Source organism: Primulina huaijiensis, chromosome 5 (assembly GCF_012295235.1).
Source record: "Primulina huaijiensis isolate GDHJ02 chromosome 5, ASM1229523v2, whole genome shotgun sequence".
Classification (NCBI taxonomy): domain Eukaryota; kingdom Viridiplantae; phylum Streptophyta; class Magnoliopsida; order Lamiales; family Gesneriaceae; genus Primulina; species Primulina huaijiensis.
Genome location: NC_133310.1, coordinates 3,458,786 through 3,478,872, shown reverse-complemented (window position 1 = coordinate 3,478,872; position 20,087 = coordinate 3,458,786). Strand labels below are relative to the sequence as shown.

The 20,087-nt window shown below is 36.2% G+C and overlaps 2 protein-coding genes across 3 annotated transcripts; one reads left to right on the top strand and one right to left on the bottom strand.

The window, feature by feature from the left end:
* Positions 1–1,808: 1,808 nt before the first annotated feature.
* Positions 1,809–11,391, top strand: LOC140976385 (histone-lysine N-methyltransferase ASHR3). 2 transcript variants are annotated; one of them, XR_012175208.1, is made up of 11 exons: positions 1,809–2,246; positions 3,055–3,201; positions 3,645–3,812; positions 6,938–6,964; positions 7,167–7,284; positions 7,478–7,574; positions 8,605–8,698; positions 8,801–8,879; positions 9,844–10,015; positions 10,417–10,492; positions 11,163–11,179. XR_012175208.1 is itself a non-coding variant. In XM_073440499.1 (11 exons), exons 1-11 carry the CDS (start codon positions 1,878–1,880, stop codon positions 11,320–11,322), a joined length of 1,512 nt encoding a protein of 503 aa, XP_073296600.1. In that variant the 5' UTR covers positions 1,809–1,877; the 3' UTR covers positions 11,323–11,391. The 2 variants fall into 2 exon arrangements, 1 of the variants encoding a protein (XP_073296600.1); XM_073440499.1 differs by having other exon boundaries at positions 10,412–10,492; positions 11,163–11,391.
* A 165-nt stretch (positions 11,392–11,556) lies between these two features.
* On the bottom strand, positions 11,557–13,006 carry LOC140976386 (gamma-glutamyl peptidase 5-like). The gene is made up of 4 exons (XM_073440500.1): positions 12,627–13,006; positions 12,361–12,525; positions 12,055–12,222; positions 11,557–11,783 (listed from the first exon to the last, which is right to left on the bottom strand). The coding sequence occupies exons 1-4, from the start codon at positions 12,942–12,944 to the stop codon at positions 11,664–11,666; spliced, it is 771 nt and encodes a 256-aa protein (XP_073296601.1). The 5' UTR covers positions 12,945–13,006; the 3' UTR covers positions 11,557–11,663.
* Between the last annotated feature and the right edge of the window lie 7,081 nt (positions 13,007–20,087).

Sequence of the window (20,087 nt, the reverse complement as noted above, 5' to 3'; positions counted from 1 at the left end):
TATTGATTTAATTCATTGTTTATTGTGAAATAAAATTTAGTATAGTAACTATGATAAAATAAGGTGTAATGTGTGGATGATGGAGTTTTTTTAGTTCAATGATAGTTTTACATGTTATATTATTAGAAATTTAGATGCGCATTTTGTTTTCCTTTTATAAAAAAAACACTCAACTTTTTCAGTAATTTTTTTGAAAATCAGATATTATATTAAAATTTAAAACTATAAATTTATTTTTATAAGCTTATTTTTTAAAAATCATGGTTTTTTAATAAATTTAAATAAGAAATGGCATGATTATTTACACTTGGATAAGATATGGATTAAATTGATATATGCAAAAACTTGTGTGCGACGGTCTTACGGGTCGTATTTTGTGAGACTGATATCTTATTTGAGTTAACCATGAAAAAATATTACTTTTCATGCTAAGAGTATTATTTTTTATTGTGAATATCGGTAGGGTTGACTCATCTCACAGATAAATATTCGTGAGACCGTCTCACAAGAGACCTAATCATTGATATAACATTGTGTTGGAGAATTTAACAACATATTTAGGAGTACATTATAAATATTCAAATTGTATAGTTTATAAAAATCAATATCAAACATTTTAAAAGTAAGTAAATGTCACGCGTGGTCTCGAGTTCAGCAGTCCACTAGTGTATACAAAGGGAAATGCACTTTTTAAAAAAAATACATGAAATTATAGTTGATATTTTAGGTGAAATTAATAATCCAGGCCGAAAAAATATTTTATTGCTTCATTGATAAAAATCATTTCATTATAGTCAAAATTAGATTTTTACCATTTAGGAAATAGTAAAAAATTAACAATATAGTGAGTATTTTTTCATTGCCTAATTTGTGTATTTAATGATATTCGTTGGTTGTTGACACTTAATAGTGTTAGTAACCAACAAGGAAAACAAAGGTGATGTAATTGTGCAGGGCAATGGAAAAGTGGGATGAATATGATGAAAAATTGAAATGTAACGTAAGAATAGGTCTTTTGTGATACGGTCTCACGATTATTTATCTGTGAGACGAGTCAACCCTACCGATATTCACAATAAAAAGTAATACTCTTAGCATAAAAATTAATATTTTTTCATGGATGACCCAAATAAGAGATCCGTCTCACAAAATACGATCCGTGAGACCGTCTCACAAAAGTTTTTGCTTTAATTGTAAATAAACTCACAGATTCGAACATTTGAATCAAATCGAACATCTCGTTATAAGCTCATTTCTCTCATCTCATATTCAAGTTATTTGAGTGTTTTGTTTTATAATATTTGTGATGTGTTTGTTATCTTGTATTAAGAGAATACATGTTCTCTTCAAAAACACAACTAGGGGTTGTAACCTATGGAATATTATAGTGAAATATTTTCATATTACCTGTAGTTTTTATCATGATAATTTTTTGAAGAGTTTTCCACGTAAATCTCTGTATTCAATTTTATCTTTTATTTTCATAATTATATCTCAATATCTAATACCTTCTAATATTAGATATTCAAAAAACTCTATTATCGTAAAATAACTAATACAAATAACTATACCAATATTAGCCGAGTTTAAATAACCATAATATATAACCTCCTAATCAAAAAATTATTATAAAGTATCATAATTTTTTTTACACAAAAAAATAATTAATACAAGAAATTATATCGTGCCGAAAAGACCTAATATTTATTATTAAATAACATTTAAAATACATCATTTTTGAAAATGCATAGTTTAAGAAATAAATTAAACCCAACAACTGGCGAGGGTACATTTGGCAATATTGTAAATTTTATGTTCCCGCTTCAAGTTTTCCCACTCATACGAACACTCATTTTCCATTCTCTAATCGGTAAAAGATGCCGGACCTTGCAAATTTCCTCGGCTTAAACCAGCCATCTTTATCATCCAACTCTCCGCTCCCAGAAATCAAGCTCGTTTCGGAACTGAATTTGTCTGCAACGATGGAGCTATGCCAGGTGCAGCGTGTGGACTCCACGATTGAGTTGGGGCACACCCAATTGGTGGAACCCATCGATGATAGCAAAAGGGAGGCGGTCCGAGAATCTGGGGAACGCAGACGGGGAGGAGAGCGAGAGTATTTGAATGCATGCAGGGTGGGGCCCACCACTGCGAAGCACATTGAAGACTGGCGAAAGAGGAAGATGGAGCAAGGAGTTGCTGAATTCAAGTGTTCCTTGCCCTTTCTTGTTGGCGCGCCTCCATTGGTAATTTGATTTCTCCAATTTACATGGCTTTTTTTTTTGTGCTGTGATTTTTCTTGGGTTTATTTTTTTTCCCTTTTTAATTTTAATTGGGCCGGTGGAGAGTTTCATGCTTAAAGATTTGATAACGTCGACAGACTGTTTTGAGGTGTATTTATGAACTCCGGTGAGTTTGTGAAATATCTTAGCTGTTTCTTGTGATGGATAGCAGTTTTGCGATGTTAATTTGTTTGTGGGAATTGGGATGCTTAAAATTATTGTTCCCCCCAATTTATTGGTACCTTCTAATTTTACCTCCTTTTAAATTATATTAAAATATATTTGTCATATCCATGTCAGTTTTTGAATTTTTTTTAAATATCTGAATCGATCATTCTTCACATTCCACTATGGGGGTTTTAAGTTCATGGGCTTGGATCAGTGTTTCAAATTTGTGTGATTTTTGAAATTTGGATTAAATTTTCTTTTGCGACTGTAGTTTATTTGCTAATTTTTTTTAAAATTTTTTTTTCCATTCCGTTTCAAAAGGATTTACCATTTTGCGAACAAAACTTCTTTATGGTATTGAAATAACAGCAAGGACACTCTGCCGGAGGTCAACAATAAATTGAGACCAAGATTTGAATTGAGTAATATTATTCGAGCCTTGTATGCCTGATAGTGCAGCTACTCTACAATACAGACAGCTATCAACTCAAGAAGTCATTATCAATTGTACAAATGACATGCCCGGGAATTTATTTCATATGATAAAGCTTAATATTCATTACAGGTGTAAATTATATTATTAATCGAGTTTGATCTGTCTCAGGCCAAATGCCGTGTTTGCCAGAATTTAGTCTACCCCGAGGAGAAAGTCTCGTGCTCAGTTCGTGGTTGCCAAGGAGTTTTTCACCTAACATGTGCGAGGGAAAGTCTTGGGTTCTCATCTTCAAAGCAATTCAAGTGCCCTCAACATGTAAGTTTTAGTGTGGCAAACCAAAATCTAATCATAGTTAAGTAATATATATCAAATTAGTAGTGTTGATACCGATCTCAACCTGATTGTTACTGGTTTAATTTTTTGTTCAGATGTTGATTTAATCGTAAGGATCTTTTAAATTCCGTTGAAGCACTCATGAGTGCTAATAGTTTCTTTATAACTGGAGTTTTGTCACTGTCAATTTTTTTTTCTTTTTCATTTTTTCCTGTTATTTAGTATGAATATGAACCGTATACTGGTAAGCATTTGCAGGTTTGTGATTTTACCAGCCTTCCTTTTTCTGGCGGCTGCAATATTTCATCAAGAATATGCCAGGCTTCCTTTTTCTGGCGGCTGCAATATTTCATTAAGAGTATCATGTATGTTATTACAGTGTGGATAGTGAAGTAGATAATTCATTGCATTTCTTTCTTGATCAGGCATGCTTTCTGTGTAAGCAAAGGAATCATATATGGCGATGCGTAGTATGTCCAATAGCATCACATGATAAGTGTTCACCATTTCCAGAAAATGTGTTCCATTTTCCAGATCGACCAGGAAAAGCAATATGTTGGAGACATCCTTCTGATTGGCGTTTGGAAATGAAGGTCGATTGCTTTCTTCACACGCTGTCCTTTTCCTATTTCTCTATAGTATTTAGAGTTCCTTACATTGGTCAAAATTGTAGTCCTTTGCAAAAAAATGTCGCATATGGTCATATAACTAGGCAAAAAATGATTTGGTTATGTGGAGACATGGTTTGTTTTGATAGCTGTGAACATGTTACTTGCGATGACTTTTTAGCTAATAACTACCATTTTCCGATAGTTTGGTGATGTTGGCTGAGTTTATATGTTCGATGTCTCTAGACTCGGCCACTTGGGCAATCTTACTGCAGGACATTGTCTAACATTGCAGTTCCTTTCTTTTCTGATTGTTCTTTAAGTTTTGCTCAATTAGTTAGTCTATAAAAGTTTAAGCTCCCTTTTTAGTTCTTGGAGATGCCTGCCATGCTCAGGAAGTGACTGTTTTTGTGTATCTTAGTTCCAACATATTATAAGAAATAAAATATGCAGTCCTCGGCATTGATTGCCATATTTCAACGTTAAAGGTTGGTAGCAGTCACCCAGTCTCTCATTCACAAGTTTCATCATCTTAGAACTCCGAGACATGATTTTTTCGCCAAGAATTGTATTGAAAAGTAATTAAGATATTGTCCCGTCATTATACTATCATACACATTTCCTGAAAAAATAAGCGCTTAGAAAGTGACATCGTTTACATTCATGCTACACCACTCCCTCATCTTTTAATGAAAGTTTATACTCAAAATTGGGACGACATTTATAAAAAATATAATATCAATAAGTTGGAGGGTCAATGGATCAATATGAATAATTCATGTTTATGATAATTTTCATTTAAATAGATTTAAAAGGATTATATATTTCATCGTTACAGAAAAATTTCATTAAAATACTTACTATGTCCCCGAACAAGAAGAAACTGAAATGTAGCATCCCAAATGACCGGTAAGAAGTTTGGAACCATTTAGTAGTGGTTTCAATGAGTTTCTTTATGGCACTATGCTAATCATTTTAATATGTGATTGTAAGAGTAAACTATACTCTGGAAGAGCTCCTTGCCTAGATTTATGGTTGTGGCCCCACTTCTCTCGGTTCATAGTGTGACAGGGGCCTACTTGAGCCACAAACAAAGCCTTACAAACCTGCGTTGACTATTTCTTTCAACAACATGCTATAATTCATCCATGCCTTGAGTCAAGTTTTGGATAATTTCATATATATGAAGGCCTTGGACATTTATTGATATTTCATTCCCAGGAAAGTAACACTGGATGATACGTATTTAGTTTATCTGGGTGTTACATTCTTATTTGCCTCCGTCACTGTGTACTTGATATTTTAGTTTATGCATACATTTAATTCTGCTAAGAAACAATTATGGGCTAACTGTTTCTCATCTGATGTTATCGCCTGTGATGAACCTTTTTCATCTTATTTTTTTCACGGAAACCTTTAAACACTTCTACTGTCTTTTGTACTTTTGCAGGAAACACCATCCAAGGATCTTAATGTATCTAGATTCCCATGAAATGTGATTTCTTGGAGCATTATCTTAGCTAGTGGCCTAGTGCATATTAAATGCATTTATATTTATTGTAATATCTAAGATTGTTTTGATACATGGAGTTAAATAGAATTCTTTGGGACATCCATATTTTTCTTAATTTGCCGTCGTCATTTCTCATTATAGTTGCCAAGTATGTAGGACCTCCATGTAGCACATGGGGACATGCACATACCTGCAGGTCTACAATGAGAGCTGTAGATCCCTAGAAAATAAATATAAGATGTAAACCTTGCTAGTTTTCTTTGAAAAGAGAAAATAGCTATCTAATGTTTCCCATTTATATTAGCAGCATATTATCCTAATCTCATAAAAAACCAAAAAAGGCAAAACTATCATAATGTTGTCAGAGTGATCTTCACATATCTTGAGCCAATTCTTAGTGATGAGCTACAATTCTATGTATGTGTAATTTCACGATTATATATGAGCATCATTAGGTGAATAAAAGTGTTGCCTAAAATTTGTTCTGAGTTGTGTTCAAAGTAATTTGAGAAAAGTCTTAAATGATATATTTTAAGAATCAATAGATAAAATTTTAAATATATGTTTAACCCTGTTTAGACTATTGTTGGATACATCTTTTACCAACAACTTGAAAGGATCATAGTGTACGAAACATCTTCATTGAAGCCAACTCTATATTTAGCAGTTTACGATGCGCATACACTTAAAAAATAATGTACTCACGCTTCCGCAGTCTGTATATTTCTCGAAATGAGTTCGCATTTTAAATCGTGTCTAAATTTTTATAGCATAAAATGTAATGTAAATACTTTTGGCCGTGTAATACCCATGTAATTGATGTGATATGTGATAATCAGGTTGCATATTTACTTATCAAAAGAGCATGTTTATTGCTTTCTTAACCAGGTTATTTTACATTTTCTTATAAATTTATAATTTTGTCTTAATGACGTGATTAATATTCATTTGTAACAAAATTCATATTTTTTACCATACTTGCGTCTCCTAATCGTATCAAGCGTGATTTGTCTCCGTATTCGTGTTGATGTAACAAAGAGCGAATTGTTAAGCGATTGTCCTTGTGCTGCAAGAAAATCTGCAATATGTTCCTTTTTTATGAGCTCAAAGCATAAATGAAGCCAAATGTAGGATGATTCGCTATAAACTTCTATCGTCCTTGCTGATTTGTTTCTCTGCATAATGTCAACAACTTAAAAGGTTGTGGAATATGATATATTTTTATTGATCGTTGTTCTCAAAAGTTTGGTTGCATAAATCATATATTTTTCTGTATTAGCATCCTTTTAGTAGAAGCTAGACATTGGTCCACGTGTCTGAAAAATCAGCACTTAGATAATTTTTTTGTTAAATGTATTTTTCTTTGGTGACAGTTGTATTGTTATTGGGCTGGCGCATGATCTTAACCATATGATAAATTTAAGATCGATATACATGTGGTCATTTCAGTAAATGACCTTGATCATTATATCAAGATCTAAGCACATTTATATCACGAGTTCCTTAGCAACATCTATATTTTGGAAGCTTTATGGTCTGTTATTATTTTTAATTAAAGACATGGCTGACAGGATTCCTTATCTTGTTTATGATGCAGCGTGAAGTTCCAGCTAATAATATTGAGGTTAGATTTTGATTCTTTATCTATTTTACTGGTTGATATAGATGAAATCAGATTCTTGATTTAAAACTACATTACTTGAATGTATATGATGTTCATAAAGGTTTACTCCTTCCTTTGAGATGGAATTGGTTTGTTTATCCCGTGGCTAGATTTAGTTCTCTTTGTTATGGATCCACTCAGTAACTTTTTACTGCCTTTCCAGGATATATTCACTTTCTTGCCTCTTCCTCATGTTCCTGAAGAGTTCAAAATTGACATAAACTGGAAAGATCAGAGGGAAAATAAATTGGAGCCACCTCCTTATGTGCACATCAAGCGAAGTATCCTTTACATTTTGGTTTCTTTCCTAACACCTCACCTAATAATAACAAATGCTCTGTTTTGAAATTTAACTACCCCATGTGAAATCACGGATAAAGCTAATTCATCATTCTGCTTGATTTGATTATCTCAACAAGCTACAATTATGACACCTATAGTAGCTCTTTTTCATTCTTTCTTAACTATATATAGATGTGTACCTTTTTAAGAGAAAGCACCAAAATGTTGGTACTGATACTGGATGCACAAGTTGCAGCTCTACTCAATGCTCCGAGGCTTGTGTATGCAGGTCAGATTTTCAGTGATCATGAATTTTTTTATCGCGGACTATGGTTTTAGAAAACTTATTCCTTACTCACAGAGCATGTCATGATGTGCTCTGAACAATTGTGCTGTTTGATAACAGTTTGAATATATTCCCAACACTTTATCATTATTTCCCATCAAAATCTTCACAATGATTGCACCTAAATATTCATTTGTTTTTAACCGACATCTATATTTTCAGTTTGTAAACTTAACTCCCCTCAGCATATTCTTTTACTCCCAATAAATATTGCAAGAGGCTTTTTCAATACTTTGGCATGCATATCCCCTGCAAGCCTTTGCCTCAGTAACGCCCACTGTCCATTAAAACACTTTGTTTACAATAGTCGCTTATCGTGTCTCAAGAGCACCGTTTCTGTTTCAGTAATTAATGAACCAATAGAAATTCAAGTTTTCTCATTAGTCGAGGCGCTCCTTAAGTTTAATGAGACAATGGAGTTGCACAAATTTCATTCATCACCCACATTGTGTGTATCGTGTTTCTTATTTTAAAATTTCTGAATGAGATTGTATTGTTTAGAAGAAAGTTTTCATAACTTTTACATAGTCCAATAATATGTAACAAGTAGAAGAAGTTATATTAATGTTGGATTAAGTAATTGTAACCATTCTTGTAAGATCACTGTGTAACCGAATAGAATTGATGCTTGCATCAAATATAGCATCATTTTGCAATTAAAGTTTCCTAGTTAACTTCTTAAGTATGGTCATATTTGATTATAGATATAACAAGATCATAATAACTTGAATTAACCTTTTGGTCTAGTATCAGTTTACAGCAATGCATTATTTTTTATATGCTGTAAAATTTTCCAAGGACTTTGTTTATTCTGTTTTTTGTTGTCATTTTTATCGTCCGTCTATTCCACTTGTGTTGCCTACAGATATTTACCATTTAATACTATTTCGTGGATCTCATCATCTATGGATGTTTCTGGGATATTGGTTATACTGTATTATGTAATTTGCTTATGCAATAATTCTTCTAAAAGGGTTCAGTCCATCAGCTGCTCAAAAGCATGCCGTTGCTCTGAAAAGTGTGCTAATAGACCGTTTCGTAAAGAGAAAAAGATTCAACTTGTCAAGGTATTTTTGTGTCAAATGTTCTTATTTTCTTTTTTCCAGATTTGGTTATGAGTTGTTTTCTCCCCGGTCCATCATTAATGTTGTATATATACTGCTTAGCAGACAGAACTCTGTGGTTGGGGTGTAGTGGCAGCTGAATCTATCTGTAAAGGAGATTTTGTGGTGGAGTATGTTGGAGAAGGTAGTTTTCAAATATCAATCTATTTACTATTAAAAGCGTTTGAGTATTTTGGATTCTCAGCTAAAAGAACTCTTCAGTATCATCTGAATTTATACTGTTTTATAGCTATGACATACACAATATTGGTAAATAATTATGCCGTTCACTTAATTTTCAGGGGAGGGGGTATTTAATATTAGGCAGCAGCAAAACTGCTTCCTCAAAGGCTTTATTGTCTAATATACTTGTCAACTGCTGAACAAAAAGTTGATTAACTGGGACTCATGTTCTTTATAATTTCCCCGCAAAAAGTAGATTTTTCCTCAGGCGTTGAAATGGAATGGTGTTAGGCCATGAGTTGTGCTAAAATTGTTTGCATATCTCAACTTTTAGATCCATATCGGAAAAGACCCAAAGTATAGAAGCATGCCAATGTGAAATTAAGAGAAATGTTCAAGGTTGTTTGAGTTGAAATATTTTGTTCAGGATGTTTGGATCGTATTTTTTTTAATTTACTATGAAAGCTGAGATCATGAATTTCTTTAAATGTGCTCAATACTAGAAGTTGCAGATTCTCTTTTGGTAAGAAATGTTTTTGTATCATGGACAAAACAGTATGATTTATATCCATTACCCAATTCTAGAATCCAAATATATTGTTCCAAACTTCTTAAGATTTTCAAGAATCTGCAACATTTTATCGCCTAAATGGGAGAACTTTTTAAACTAGAGTTGGGCTTACTGTTTAAGTCGTTTTCATTTGTTTGCATGGCCATCATGAAGAATGGCAAACTTTCTCTTCCAGTTTCCTTTCTGCGGTTTGCTGAGTGTACAATCGCTTGTCTGATCTACGACATTATAATATTCAAATTTTGTTGTTTCACCTGTTATAACTTAAGTATTAGCATCTCTATATTAAATACACAAGACTTTAATTAATCTGATATTTGGTTTAATAGTCTAAATCTGGCCTAAATGCTTTCAGTTATTAACGATGCTATGTGCGAAGAAAGGCTGTGGGCCATGAAAGACCAGGATGCTAAAAACTTTTACATGTGTGAAATTAGCAAGGATTTTGTAATTGATGCTACATTTAAGGGAAATTATTCAAGGTTTCTAAACCACAGCTGCGGCTCCAATTGTCTACTCGAAAAATGGTAAGTAAAATCATCCCACTAAGATTTTCATGCCTTTACACCATAACTGGCCTCCTATAATCAAAGAGAGAATTTAAATTCTGTGTGCATCGATATGGTAAGTATTTCCCCTCCTAACTTATTTTTGTGAAACAATGGACTATAAACAACCCACTCACCCCTGCGACCAAGAAAAGGAAAAAAAGTTGCATAGTTCTAACTCTGCGTGTAATTGGAAAAATAGGTCCAAACTTTAGGTGTAAACCTGTTAATAGAGACCATATCGCTACTGCATTGTCTTTTTACGTTTTCCAGGCTTTAATTTTTTCTTGGAGTGGTGCCTTACATTTGTATCCTTATGAAAACATAGAAAATTCTGATTGTATCTCTTCGTGTTATCTTTTACTTTTTCACAAGGCAAGTTGATGGTGAGACACGTGTTGGTGTCTTTGCATCAAGACCTATTCAAGTTGGAGAATCGCTTACATATGATTACCGGTATGTTTTAGTCGGTTGCTGATTTTCTTCTCTCTCGCATTCCTGTGATATGAATGCAACTTAATGATATTCCGAACACATAAATTTCTGGGCTTGATAGCAGCTAATTCTATCTTGAATGTGTTGGTTCTCATATCTAGTTTCTTGTGTGAAAAATCAACGGGGAAGCCATGATCTGATTGCATGTGAGGGTGTTTGGCTCATCTCAAAAGTTGTCTAGGAAATCTTTTAAAAATGTATTGATGAATTCGTTGAATATCAAAGTTAATGTGACCTGATTCTTTATAGAGCTCAGGCAGACTAGCTTATTTGTTTAAACCTCGCAAAATCTTTGGCTCAATCCTTTTACATGTACGCACAACAAGAACTTAATATGCTCTTCAGACTGATTTAACTCAAGTAAGTTGAGAACTTAGTTTTTCAAACATAGGATCTGACATTTTATAAACTCCTACTAAATCTTAATTCTTAAGTGCTCAAGCATAGTTTATACTTTCCGGTTCTTGTGATTCCAAAGTGCTGGATTGTCTAACGTGCTTGGAGAGCTCCAAAATTTAATGTGAAAAAGAAACTGGATTTGTAGGTAATGTAGATTTTGATTCTAAAAATTATGCTGCCGTAGTTCCTTATACATACATCATCTGCAAATACTAAGAGCTTACTTTCTCAGATTTGTACAATTTGGAACAGAAGTTGAGTGTCACTGCAGGGCTTCAAAATGCCGACGCTATCTTGGGACTAAACGGAGAATCAAAGTAGAGATTTCATGGGGTCTGAAAGGTCGAAGATCAACAAGACGAGCAAGAATGCTGATGCCCCAGTTTCGTTAGCGTTGCTTTTTCCAACTTTCGATCTCTTTTGTTGTTGTATCATGCATGCCATTGTCATTTTCCTACATTATAGGAACACTTGAAAGAATAACTACATATGATTACTGTTAAAGAAGTACAGTAAGAATTGTTGGTCATTCATATTTCTGTACTGTATCGAGATTGTTTCCTTTGCTTTGTCTTCGTTTTTTTTAACTCGTCCCCCCGCGTATTGTTATTTGTACACAAATTTATGTTACATGCTAAAATTTATGTATAGTATGCTGATTGTAACTTACATTAGGAGAACATACAAAGCAACAGATCCAAAACTAACATTTGAAAGGAAAAACACGATGCCATCAAAAATATATTTGGAATCGACTCCATTCCCCTTTGAGAAAGCTTTTGCACATATTTTCCCAGTTAGTTTTATCTGGCTCCTTCTTCAATTGCAATCTTGCCTCTTCACCAACTTTCCTCTACAATTATCATTACAAGATATAGGAACAAATTAGAGACCACGACAACTGCTTCGAACTCAAGTTTAGAGCAATGACTTAAAAAATGGATTAAGAAATTTGGAAAAGAGATGACAAAGATTGGAAGAATAGGATGAGGTAGGGCTACTTAAATCTTCGGAATATGGTACGTGCAATTTAAACAAAAGTGCATAAAAGTTTCCTGTATTTGATCATCCCTGGTCTGTCCTCCAATGCATGTGACCTAAGTCAACTTTAGAGGTTTCATTACCTCAATGGAACCGTTAGCGAGGAGGCGATCAATGAGGTTGTCGAGTATGTCTTTGGTGTATTCAGGATGTCCTTGAATTCCTACAATGTTTTCTCCATATGCAAACATTTCCACTCCTGTTTTTTCCGAGAATGCGAGTACTTGAGCTCCTATAGGTAATTCCCATACCTATTTTAGCAGCGAATTCGATCAATCAACCGACAAAATTTCAAGATCGTTCATGCTGGAGTTTGAGCTAACCAATTGCACAAAAAAGAACTGAAAACAAGAACATGAATGTTGGAACCATAGATTTTTTGTATGTACCTCATCTTGATGGCACTTTATTATAGAAAGATTTCTAGGCATTTCATCCAAACCATCAGAAAAGCCATATGAGTAGAAATCCTGCGTGAAGCTCACTTCTCTAACTCCAATGTCCCAACCACTACTAGATTTTGCAACTTTCCCACCCAAAGCTCTGCATAACACCTAAAATATATATATATTCGACATCATTATATATATATGTATATGTATATGATGAATCAAAATTGACTTTGTAGAATAATTTTTCCAACATTAACTTATACCTGGTGACCAAAACAAATGCCAAGAACTTTCTTTTGCATGGCAAACAACGTTTGCAGTAGAAAGCAAAGCTCAAGTATCCAGAAATCATCTCCATAAGCATCGTGAGGACTCCCACTCACCACGAATCCATCATAGTTCTGAAGATCATCGACGGACGGGAAATCGCCATCGACCACACGAAACAGATCCCATTTCTCCCCTTCATCACCCAATGCCTCCACAAACACATTGACGTATCCACCATACACTTTCTTCACATAGTCCGAGTCGTTAACCGCGAGTAACAATGCAAATCTTTTCTCACCTTCGACCTTCATTATTTTTAATTACTGTGAGAACTTGAAATTTTTACAAAGGTTTTGGTATGGCAGTACACATTATTCCAGAAATGGTCCTTGTTTTATAGGAAGAAAAGTGAAAGAATAAGTATCGAGGGAAGTTTCAAATTGAGTGAACGAATATATAAGATTATATTCCGATTAGGTAATTAATTATACTATAGCAGTGGTCGACCATTGGGAGATTAAACTTGAGTCATGTATCCAATTTGATATACTTGTGTGTGTAAACTACATGCAAATATTATCAAGAAATGTGGAAAAATTGACAAAATTAAATAATATAATGGAGATTTTTTCCTAGGAATCTATCTGGAAAACCTTAGTATACGTTTTCAAAAGGTGATTTTCCAAAAACCAAAATTTACCTTAACATCGTATGAGTAACAAGGGAATCTATTGAAAATGGATGTTAAATATCATATTTCAGTCTATATAATAATATGACTGATACCCCCATAAGGATCCGGGTCATCATTAACCCGGTTTATTACTTGGATTGCCCAAATCAAAGCCAATATGCCGGGTATTATCCTCAAGAACCTGGTCACTGCGCCTCTTCCCAGGTGACCAACCAACAGCCCGGGCTCTCACACAACCAGCCGGGTACCTTACTACCCAGGCCACCTCGACAATTGCACCACACTCGAGTGTGATTGATACAGGCCGTCTAATCTGTCAGAACCACTTGTGCTTGGAGTGTCCTAGAAGTCATCAGAAGCTATGGTATGGGCAGTTGACTTGCCATACTTAATAGGTGGCGTGGGAAACGAGGTACGTACCCATTTTTTACTATAAATAGCAGGTATTAATGTCATTTACGCATTCTGAATTCTAAGTATGGGAACATATATATTCGCACATAGATCGTCATTTTGGCTCATCTCCAACCTGCTGACTTAAGCATCGGAGTGGCTACGCCGGACACCCCTCCGGCGCCTATTCACGAGTTCTTTTTCTTATGTGCAGGTGCTATTGCAGCCATTATCTTCACTCAAATTCCCAAACATTATAAATTAATAAATTATTGATTTGACCCGTTGGAGCTCCTTACCCGCTCATTTATCTCAACGAGGTCTCATCATTGGCGACGTCTGTGGGAAACTTGAGTTCAAGACGTTGATATGGCTCGTACCAGAAGAACTAACCAAGATAATTCTCGGGTCAAGGGAGATGGAGGGCAAACTTCGAGACAAGTTGAAGTTAATAATACTGGGCCAAATCTCATCAGCATGACCCCGGAAGGGTTGAAGAAGATTGTATCAGATGCCGTAAAGAAAGCTATGGCCATGAAAGAAGTTTCTCAGCATGTTACCCCACCCGGGAACAGACAGGAGCGAGAGCAGGAGCAGGAGCAAGAAGTGAGGAGGGAAGATGAGGTAGGAGGAGAGGATGAGGAGTCCAGTGCTGGATCCAAATCGCCTACTGTGGCTGAGGAGTTGTTGGAACTAAGACAGAAAATGAAGGTTCTGAAAGGGCAGTTGGAGAGTCGTAGTATTTCTCGAGCTATTGCTAAGGGTTGCCCATTTGCTGATATCATCGTCCGGGAACCTCTTCCCGGAAACTTCAAATCCGCCAAAGTAAAAGATTACGATGTCAACGCAGACCCTGAGGAACATTTGGCCAGATTCGAGAACATGGCCATGCTGCACTGTTACACTGACAGAATAAAGTGTAAAGTGTTCCTAACAACGCTGGTAGATTCAGCCCAGAGATGGTTCGAAGGATTGTCCCCTCAAAGCATACATTCCTTCAAGGACTTTCAACAGGTGTTCTCACACCATTTTAGCAGCAGCAAAAAGTACAAAAAGACTGCTTTCATTCTTTTCGAAGTCAAGCAGAGCCCGGAAGAGAGCTTAAGGGCTTATATAAGAAGATTCAACAGAGTGGCTTTGGATGTCCCCACATGTGCCACTGAAACAAAAACTACGGCATTCACACAAGGCTTGAGGGAGGGTGAATTTTTCAAGTCGTTGACCAAAAAAGTGCCCGGACATTTTGAGGACTTATTATCCCGGGCAGAAAAATACATCAACATGGAGGAAGCCCAGAAGCAGAAGAGGGAAGCTGTAAGGAAAGAAAGAGGAGACCGGTTATCTAGGCCCGAGGAGAAAGGACAGAGAAGGAATAATCTAGGACACTTCTCTCACCATGTGCCTCTTAAGATTGCCCGGGACAGAGAGGTCCATGAGTGCAGTAGGGATCTGGCCCCGGACTATCAATTATCCCGGCCTGAGAAAAGAGGATTTTGTACTCTCCATAAGGTGTGTTATCACAACACCGAGGACTGCAAAACATTGAAGGGAAACTATTCCTCCCCTTCCGCCCCGGAACAAAGTCAAGCCAATAAGAGGCCGAGATTGCCATGGACATCTCCACAGCCAGGGTCCAGCGCCCGGGGAGGAGGTATGAGGAATGTACCGAGAGGAGAGCCCGGGAGGAGAAGAGAGCCCGAGCTTGATACAAAAAAGAATTCACCCCCTGCTACGGGGTTGAAAAAAATGATATCAGGAGGCTCTACTGATGGAGACTCCAACCGGACGAGGAAATCGAGGAGTAAGAGGGAGTGTATGGAGGTAGAGGGAATGAAGAGAAGCGAGGCGGTCATCAGTTTTGGCCCAAAGGATTTGAATGGGGTGAATCTACCCCACAATGATGCCCTGGTTATCCAAGCCCGGGTGGCAAATTATGACATTCTGAGAGTCTTTATGGACTCAGGCAGCTCTGTAAATGTAATTTTTAAAGATGTCTTTGTGCAGATGGACTTACATGGTTATCATTTGGAAGCTGTGGAAACTGCCGTCTTTGGCTTTGCTGGCCATGTGATCTACCCGGAAAGGGAAATTGTCTTACCACTAACCCTGGGCTCCCAGGATCTCAAGAAAACGGTGATGACTTCTTTCACTGTGGTGGACTCCCCATCATCTTATAACATCATACTAGGTAGGCCGGCCATGAATGAGCTGAGGGATGTAGCATCTACCTATCACCAAAAGATAAAGTTTCCTGTGGGAGCCCGAGTGGGTGAAGTCCGGGGAGACCAACCTTCCTCCCGAAAGTGTTATGTAGAAGCTATCCGGGTAAATCAGAGCAAAGCTAAGAAGGAAGGGAAGAAGGCCCGAACTGATGAAGTAGGTGAAAGATCAGTTGAGAAGGGAGAGGTGCATTTCGTGGTAGAAGAGGAGCAGGAAATTGTGGAGATTGGACCAGGCCAGCAGATCCGGGTGGCCCGGGATCTCAATGTATCCACCCGGGTCAGTTTACTTAACTGTTTAAAAGCTAATATTCATGTTTTTGCCTGGTCTCAACAGGAGTTGACGGGGATCTCTCCTCTGATATCGGAGCACCAACTGAATATTCTCCCGGGATCTCAACCGATAAAGCAAAAAAAGAGACACTTTGGTTCTGAAAAGGACAAAGTTATTAATGAGCAAGTAAAAGAGCTTTTGAAAGCCGGTCACATTCGGGAAATTCAATTCCCTACATGGCTCTCGAATGTGGTATTAGTGCCCAAATCTACCGGGAAGTGGCACATGTGTGTAGACTTCCGCGATCTCAATAAGGCTTGTCCCAGCTGGTTAAAACTCCGGTGGACGTCTTGGAAAAGCTATCTGAATCTGATATATTCTTCAGGATCTTCCCCTCCTTTTTAAGCATCAGCATGTAGACACCTTCGTGAGTAAAGATGTCCACACTGTCTGCAATATGGAGGCGCCGGCGATATTTCTTCATAAGAGCCACCTGCTCAGGAGTGGAGTTCCCTCTACATACTGAGAAGATTCAAGCTCATACAGCCCTTCCCAGAATCGAAGCACTTTATGGAAGACTTCATCCTCCAGTTCAGCCTTTCGTTCCTCCAGAGCTGTTTTCATGAACCCCTCTGCCATATCAAAAGGCTTCGAACTACTTGAACCTGCCATTATACTTCTCAGATAATTATTTGCTATTAAGGGTTACTATATATAAGGGGAAGAAATCAATCTCCACCGTTGATCCAGATCAAATCGGACGACCAGAATGAGTCTAGGAAATTGTAACAGGTATGTGAAGGGACGTGTACGCATATCGATGTGTCAGACTTATCTGATTCTCGGAATACGAAACGCTTTTTCGGCAGGAAATTAATGCTAAACGCATGCGTCATAAATGATACCCTATGGACTTCTCGAGAATACTAAACGACACAGTACCTAAAGCCCGAGAGATGTGAGGACCCGACATCTCATCCTCAGCCCGAGTTGTATCAGACCCCGGTATCCCATTTCATCTGTGGGATATTTGAAGCCCCGAATGCTCTTACACTCCGAATTATGTTCCAACAAAAGTACAGATATGACTAATAGGGACAGCGAGTCAGACTCTAGCCCGACTATTTTAGGGATGGGTGGTGATACCCCCATAAGGATCCGGGTCATCATTAACCCGGTTTATTACTTGGATAGCCAAAATCAAAGCCAATATGCCGGGTATTATCCTCAAGAACCCGGTCACTGCGCCTCTTCCCAGGTGACCAACCAACAGCCCGGGTTCTCACACAACCAGCTGGGTACCTTACTACCCAGGCCACCTCGACAATTGCACCACACTCGAATGTGATTGATATAGGTCGTCTAATCTGTCAGAACCACTTGTGCTTGGAGTGTCCTAGAAGTCATCAGAAGCTATGGTATGGGCAGTTGACTTGCCATACTTAATAGGTGGCGTGGGAAACGAGGTACCTACCCATTTTCTACTATAAATAGCAGGTATTAATCTCATTTACGCATTCTGAATTCTAAGTATTGGCACACATATATTCGCACATAGATCGTCATTTTGGCTCATCTTCAATCTGCTGACTTAAGCATTGGAGTGGCTACGCCGGACACCTCTCCGGCGCCCATTCACGAGTTCTTTTTCTTATGTGCATGTGCTATTGCAGCCATTATCTTCACTCAAATTCCCAAACATTATAAATTATTGATTTGACCCGTTGGAGCTCCTTACCCGGCTCATTTATCTCAACGAGGTCTCATCAATGACGAATGGTGTAACATTCTTTGTAGTAGCGGTCCTCATAAATCATAGGCAAGGAAACTTTGAATTATGAGTACAAGATCCCGTTACTTCTTTCTTAGAAGCTGAACAGAAAATGAATAGATTTATTAAAAAATTTGAATTTCAAGCGATAGATACTTTGGATGATAATCATCCATGTTTGAAACGTATCTTATCAATCTTTTGGCATGAAGCTCACAAAGACCAAACGCGAAAAGCAGTCTCTGCATTTAGACAATATGTCACCCACCATATTCAGCGAGGAGACCAAATCCTCAATAGTAGGAAAATCTGATTTTCTAAGCATTCTTGCATCATCCTGACTGCGTCCAATCGCTTCAAACACACATTAGCTACTTTTGTTTCGATCGATACATTTATTGTATCTCGGTATTGTTGGATCAATTTTATTTATATGGGCTTATATGTGAATAATTATGTGTGGTGAGTTGTCTATTAAGTTAAGCTCAAAATAAAATGATTAACTAAAGTTTCGGGTATTGGGTTTTAATGTATTAGGTTGTGGGCCTTTAATGTGTATAGACATAAGTTTAATTTCTATTTTTATGATGGGCTAAAACAGAAATATCAGAAGATAATGATAAACATTATCTATATATATGGGACATGGTCCCCAGATCTCACTTATCACTTTCACTATTCTTTCATCCATTAAGAAAATAGTTCTGAAGAGAAAACTAAAGGATTCTCTCAAGGAAAGAACGCGTAGATCTGGAAGATCAAGACACGTTCAAAAGAATTCAGAAATATGGCTTCAGGTACGCTTCCGCTTAAGTTTTCAGTCAAATTCTTAATGATTTAGCGTTATGGATTCTGCGATTTATGGGTTTTTCCCAACATGTATTGCATTTGGAATGAACGTACTTATATGTTTTCAAAGCATGGATAGTGAAATTTTAGTAAAACTAACATGAAATCAGGTATGTAATTTAGCACCAAGTGAATTGAGATCAAATGATATGAAAACACATTCCAATATGTGCGTAAATAAATATTTCTAGGAATAAATAATTCGTTATAATTAAAATAACAAGAATATTCCGATAATATTCATTTCAGAGTCAAATTTACAATGTAAACACGTTTTTGTTTTTTACGCAGAAATTGCAATTTTAAAGTTAAGAACTGCCATATTTTAACATGTTATTAATTATTAATTATATAGAAATGATATCAATCAATCAGCTATAATAACTCTTAATATTTTAACACAATTAAATTCCAATCATGAAAAATTATTTTTCTTCTATTCTGAAACCGGAAATAGTCGTTTATATTTTTTATTTCTTTAAATTACTATATTAAAATTGTTTATATCGGCAAGAAAATGTTTTTAATGACTATATATATTCATATTAGAATCTTGATTTACATGTTGCCTTTATTCTTCAATTCGAAGGCGTTGCATTTAATATTTTATAATGTATCTGACTCAATTTTCCAGATCCATCCAACAACCCTTAACTTCAAATTAAAAGGCGAAAAGAATAAGGTATCTGATACAATAAAGATTTAGGTTCTTTCCACATTGATATACGTCTGAGTTGCATACGTTGATACAAAGAATAATTAATTGTTCTTGAAGGGAATATTTTATCCAAAACTTACATGAAATTCTTGATTTAGGCAACAACCACTGTGTAGTTGGAATAAGATATCTAATATAATATCGAAAGTGTGAAAAAAGACGTAAAAAAAAAAATTCAGCTTTCACTTCAATCTAATTCCATGTCAGTTATTTTTCGGTGACACGACATCATTTTCTGACGTTACGTCAGCGATCTGACTAAAAAGTATTAAAATAAAAATATACAAATTAGTGGACTAAGACTATTGACCAATAACATTATCAAAAATGAAAAACAATATGTAAGTTACATGGCAACAAATGTAATTTTTCCATTACATTTGACGCCCAACAATTAGCACTACATTATAAATTCAAGAATAATGAAATTCGTACCCATTTTTATTTATTTGTTCGCATGAGATCGGTCGATTTTCCATTGATCAAGTGGATTCATGAAATTGATCGTGCTTCGGATTTCCAAGCACAAAAGTGTT

Coding starts and splice junctions, on each gene's coding strand:
- LOC140976386 (XM_073440500.1), bottom strand. CDS start 12,944: ATGAAGGTCGAAGGTGAGAAAAGATTTGCATTGTTACTCGCGGTTAAC. Junction 12,223..12,360: donor TAAAGTGCCATCAAGATGAG/GTACATACAAAA, acceptor CTGCTAAAATAG/GTATGGGAATTACCTATAGG. Junction 11,784..12,054: donor TCGCTAACGGTTCCATTGAG/GTAATGAAACCT, acceptor TGATAATTGTAG/AGGAAAGTTGGTGAAGAGGC.
- LOC140976385 (XM_073440499.1), top strand. CDS start 1,878: ATGCCGGACCTTGCAAATTTCCTCGGCTTAAACCAGCCATCTTTATCA. Junction 7,285..7,477: donor TTATGTGCACATCAAGCGAA/GTATCCTTTACA, acceptor AACTATATATAG/ATGTGTACCTTTTTAAGAGA. Junction 7,575..8,604: donor TCCGAGGCTTGTGTATGCAG/GTCAGATTTTCA, acceptor TTCTTCTAAAAG/GGTTCAGTCCATCAGCTGCT.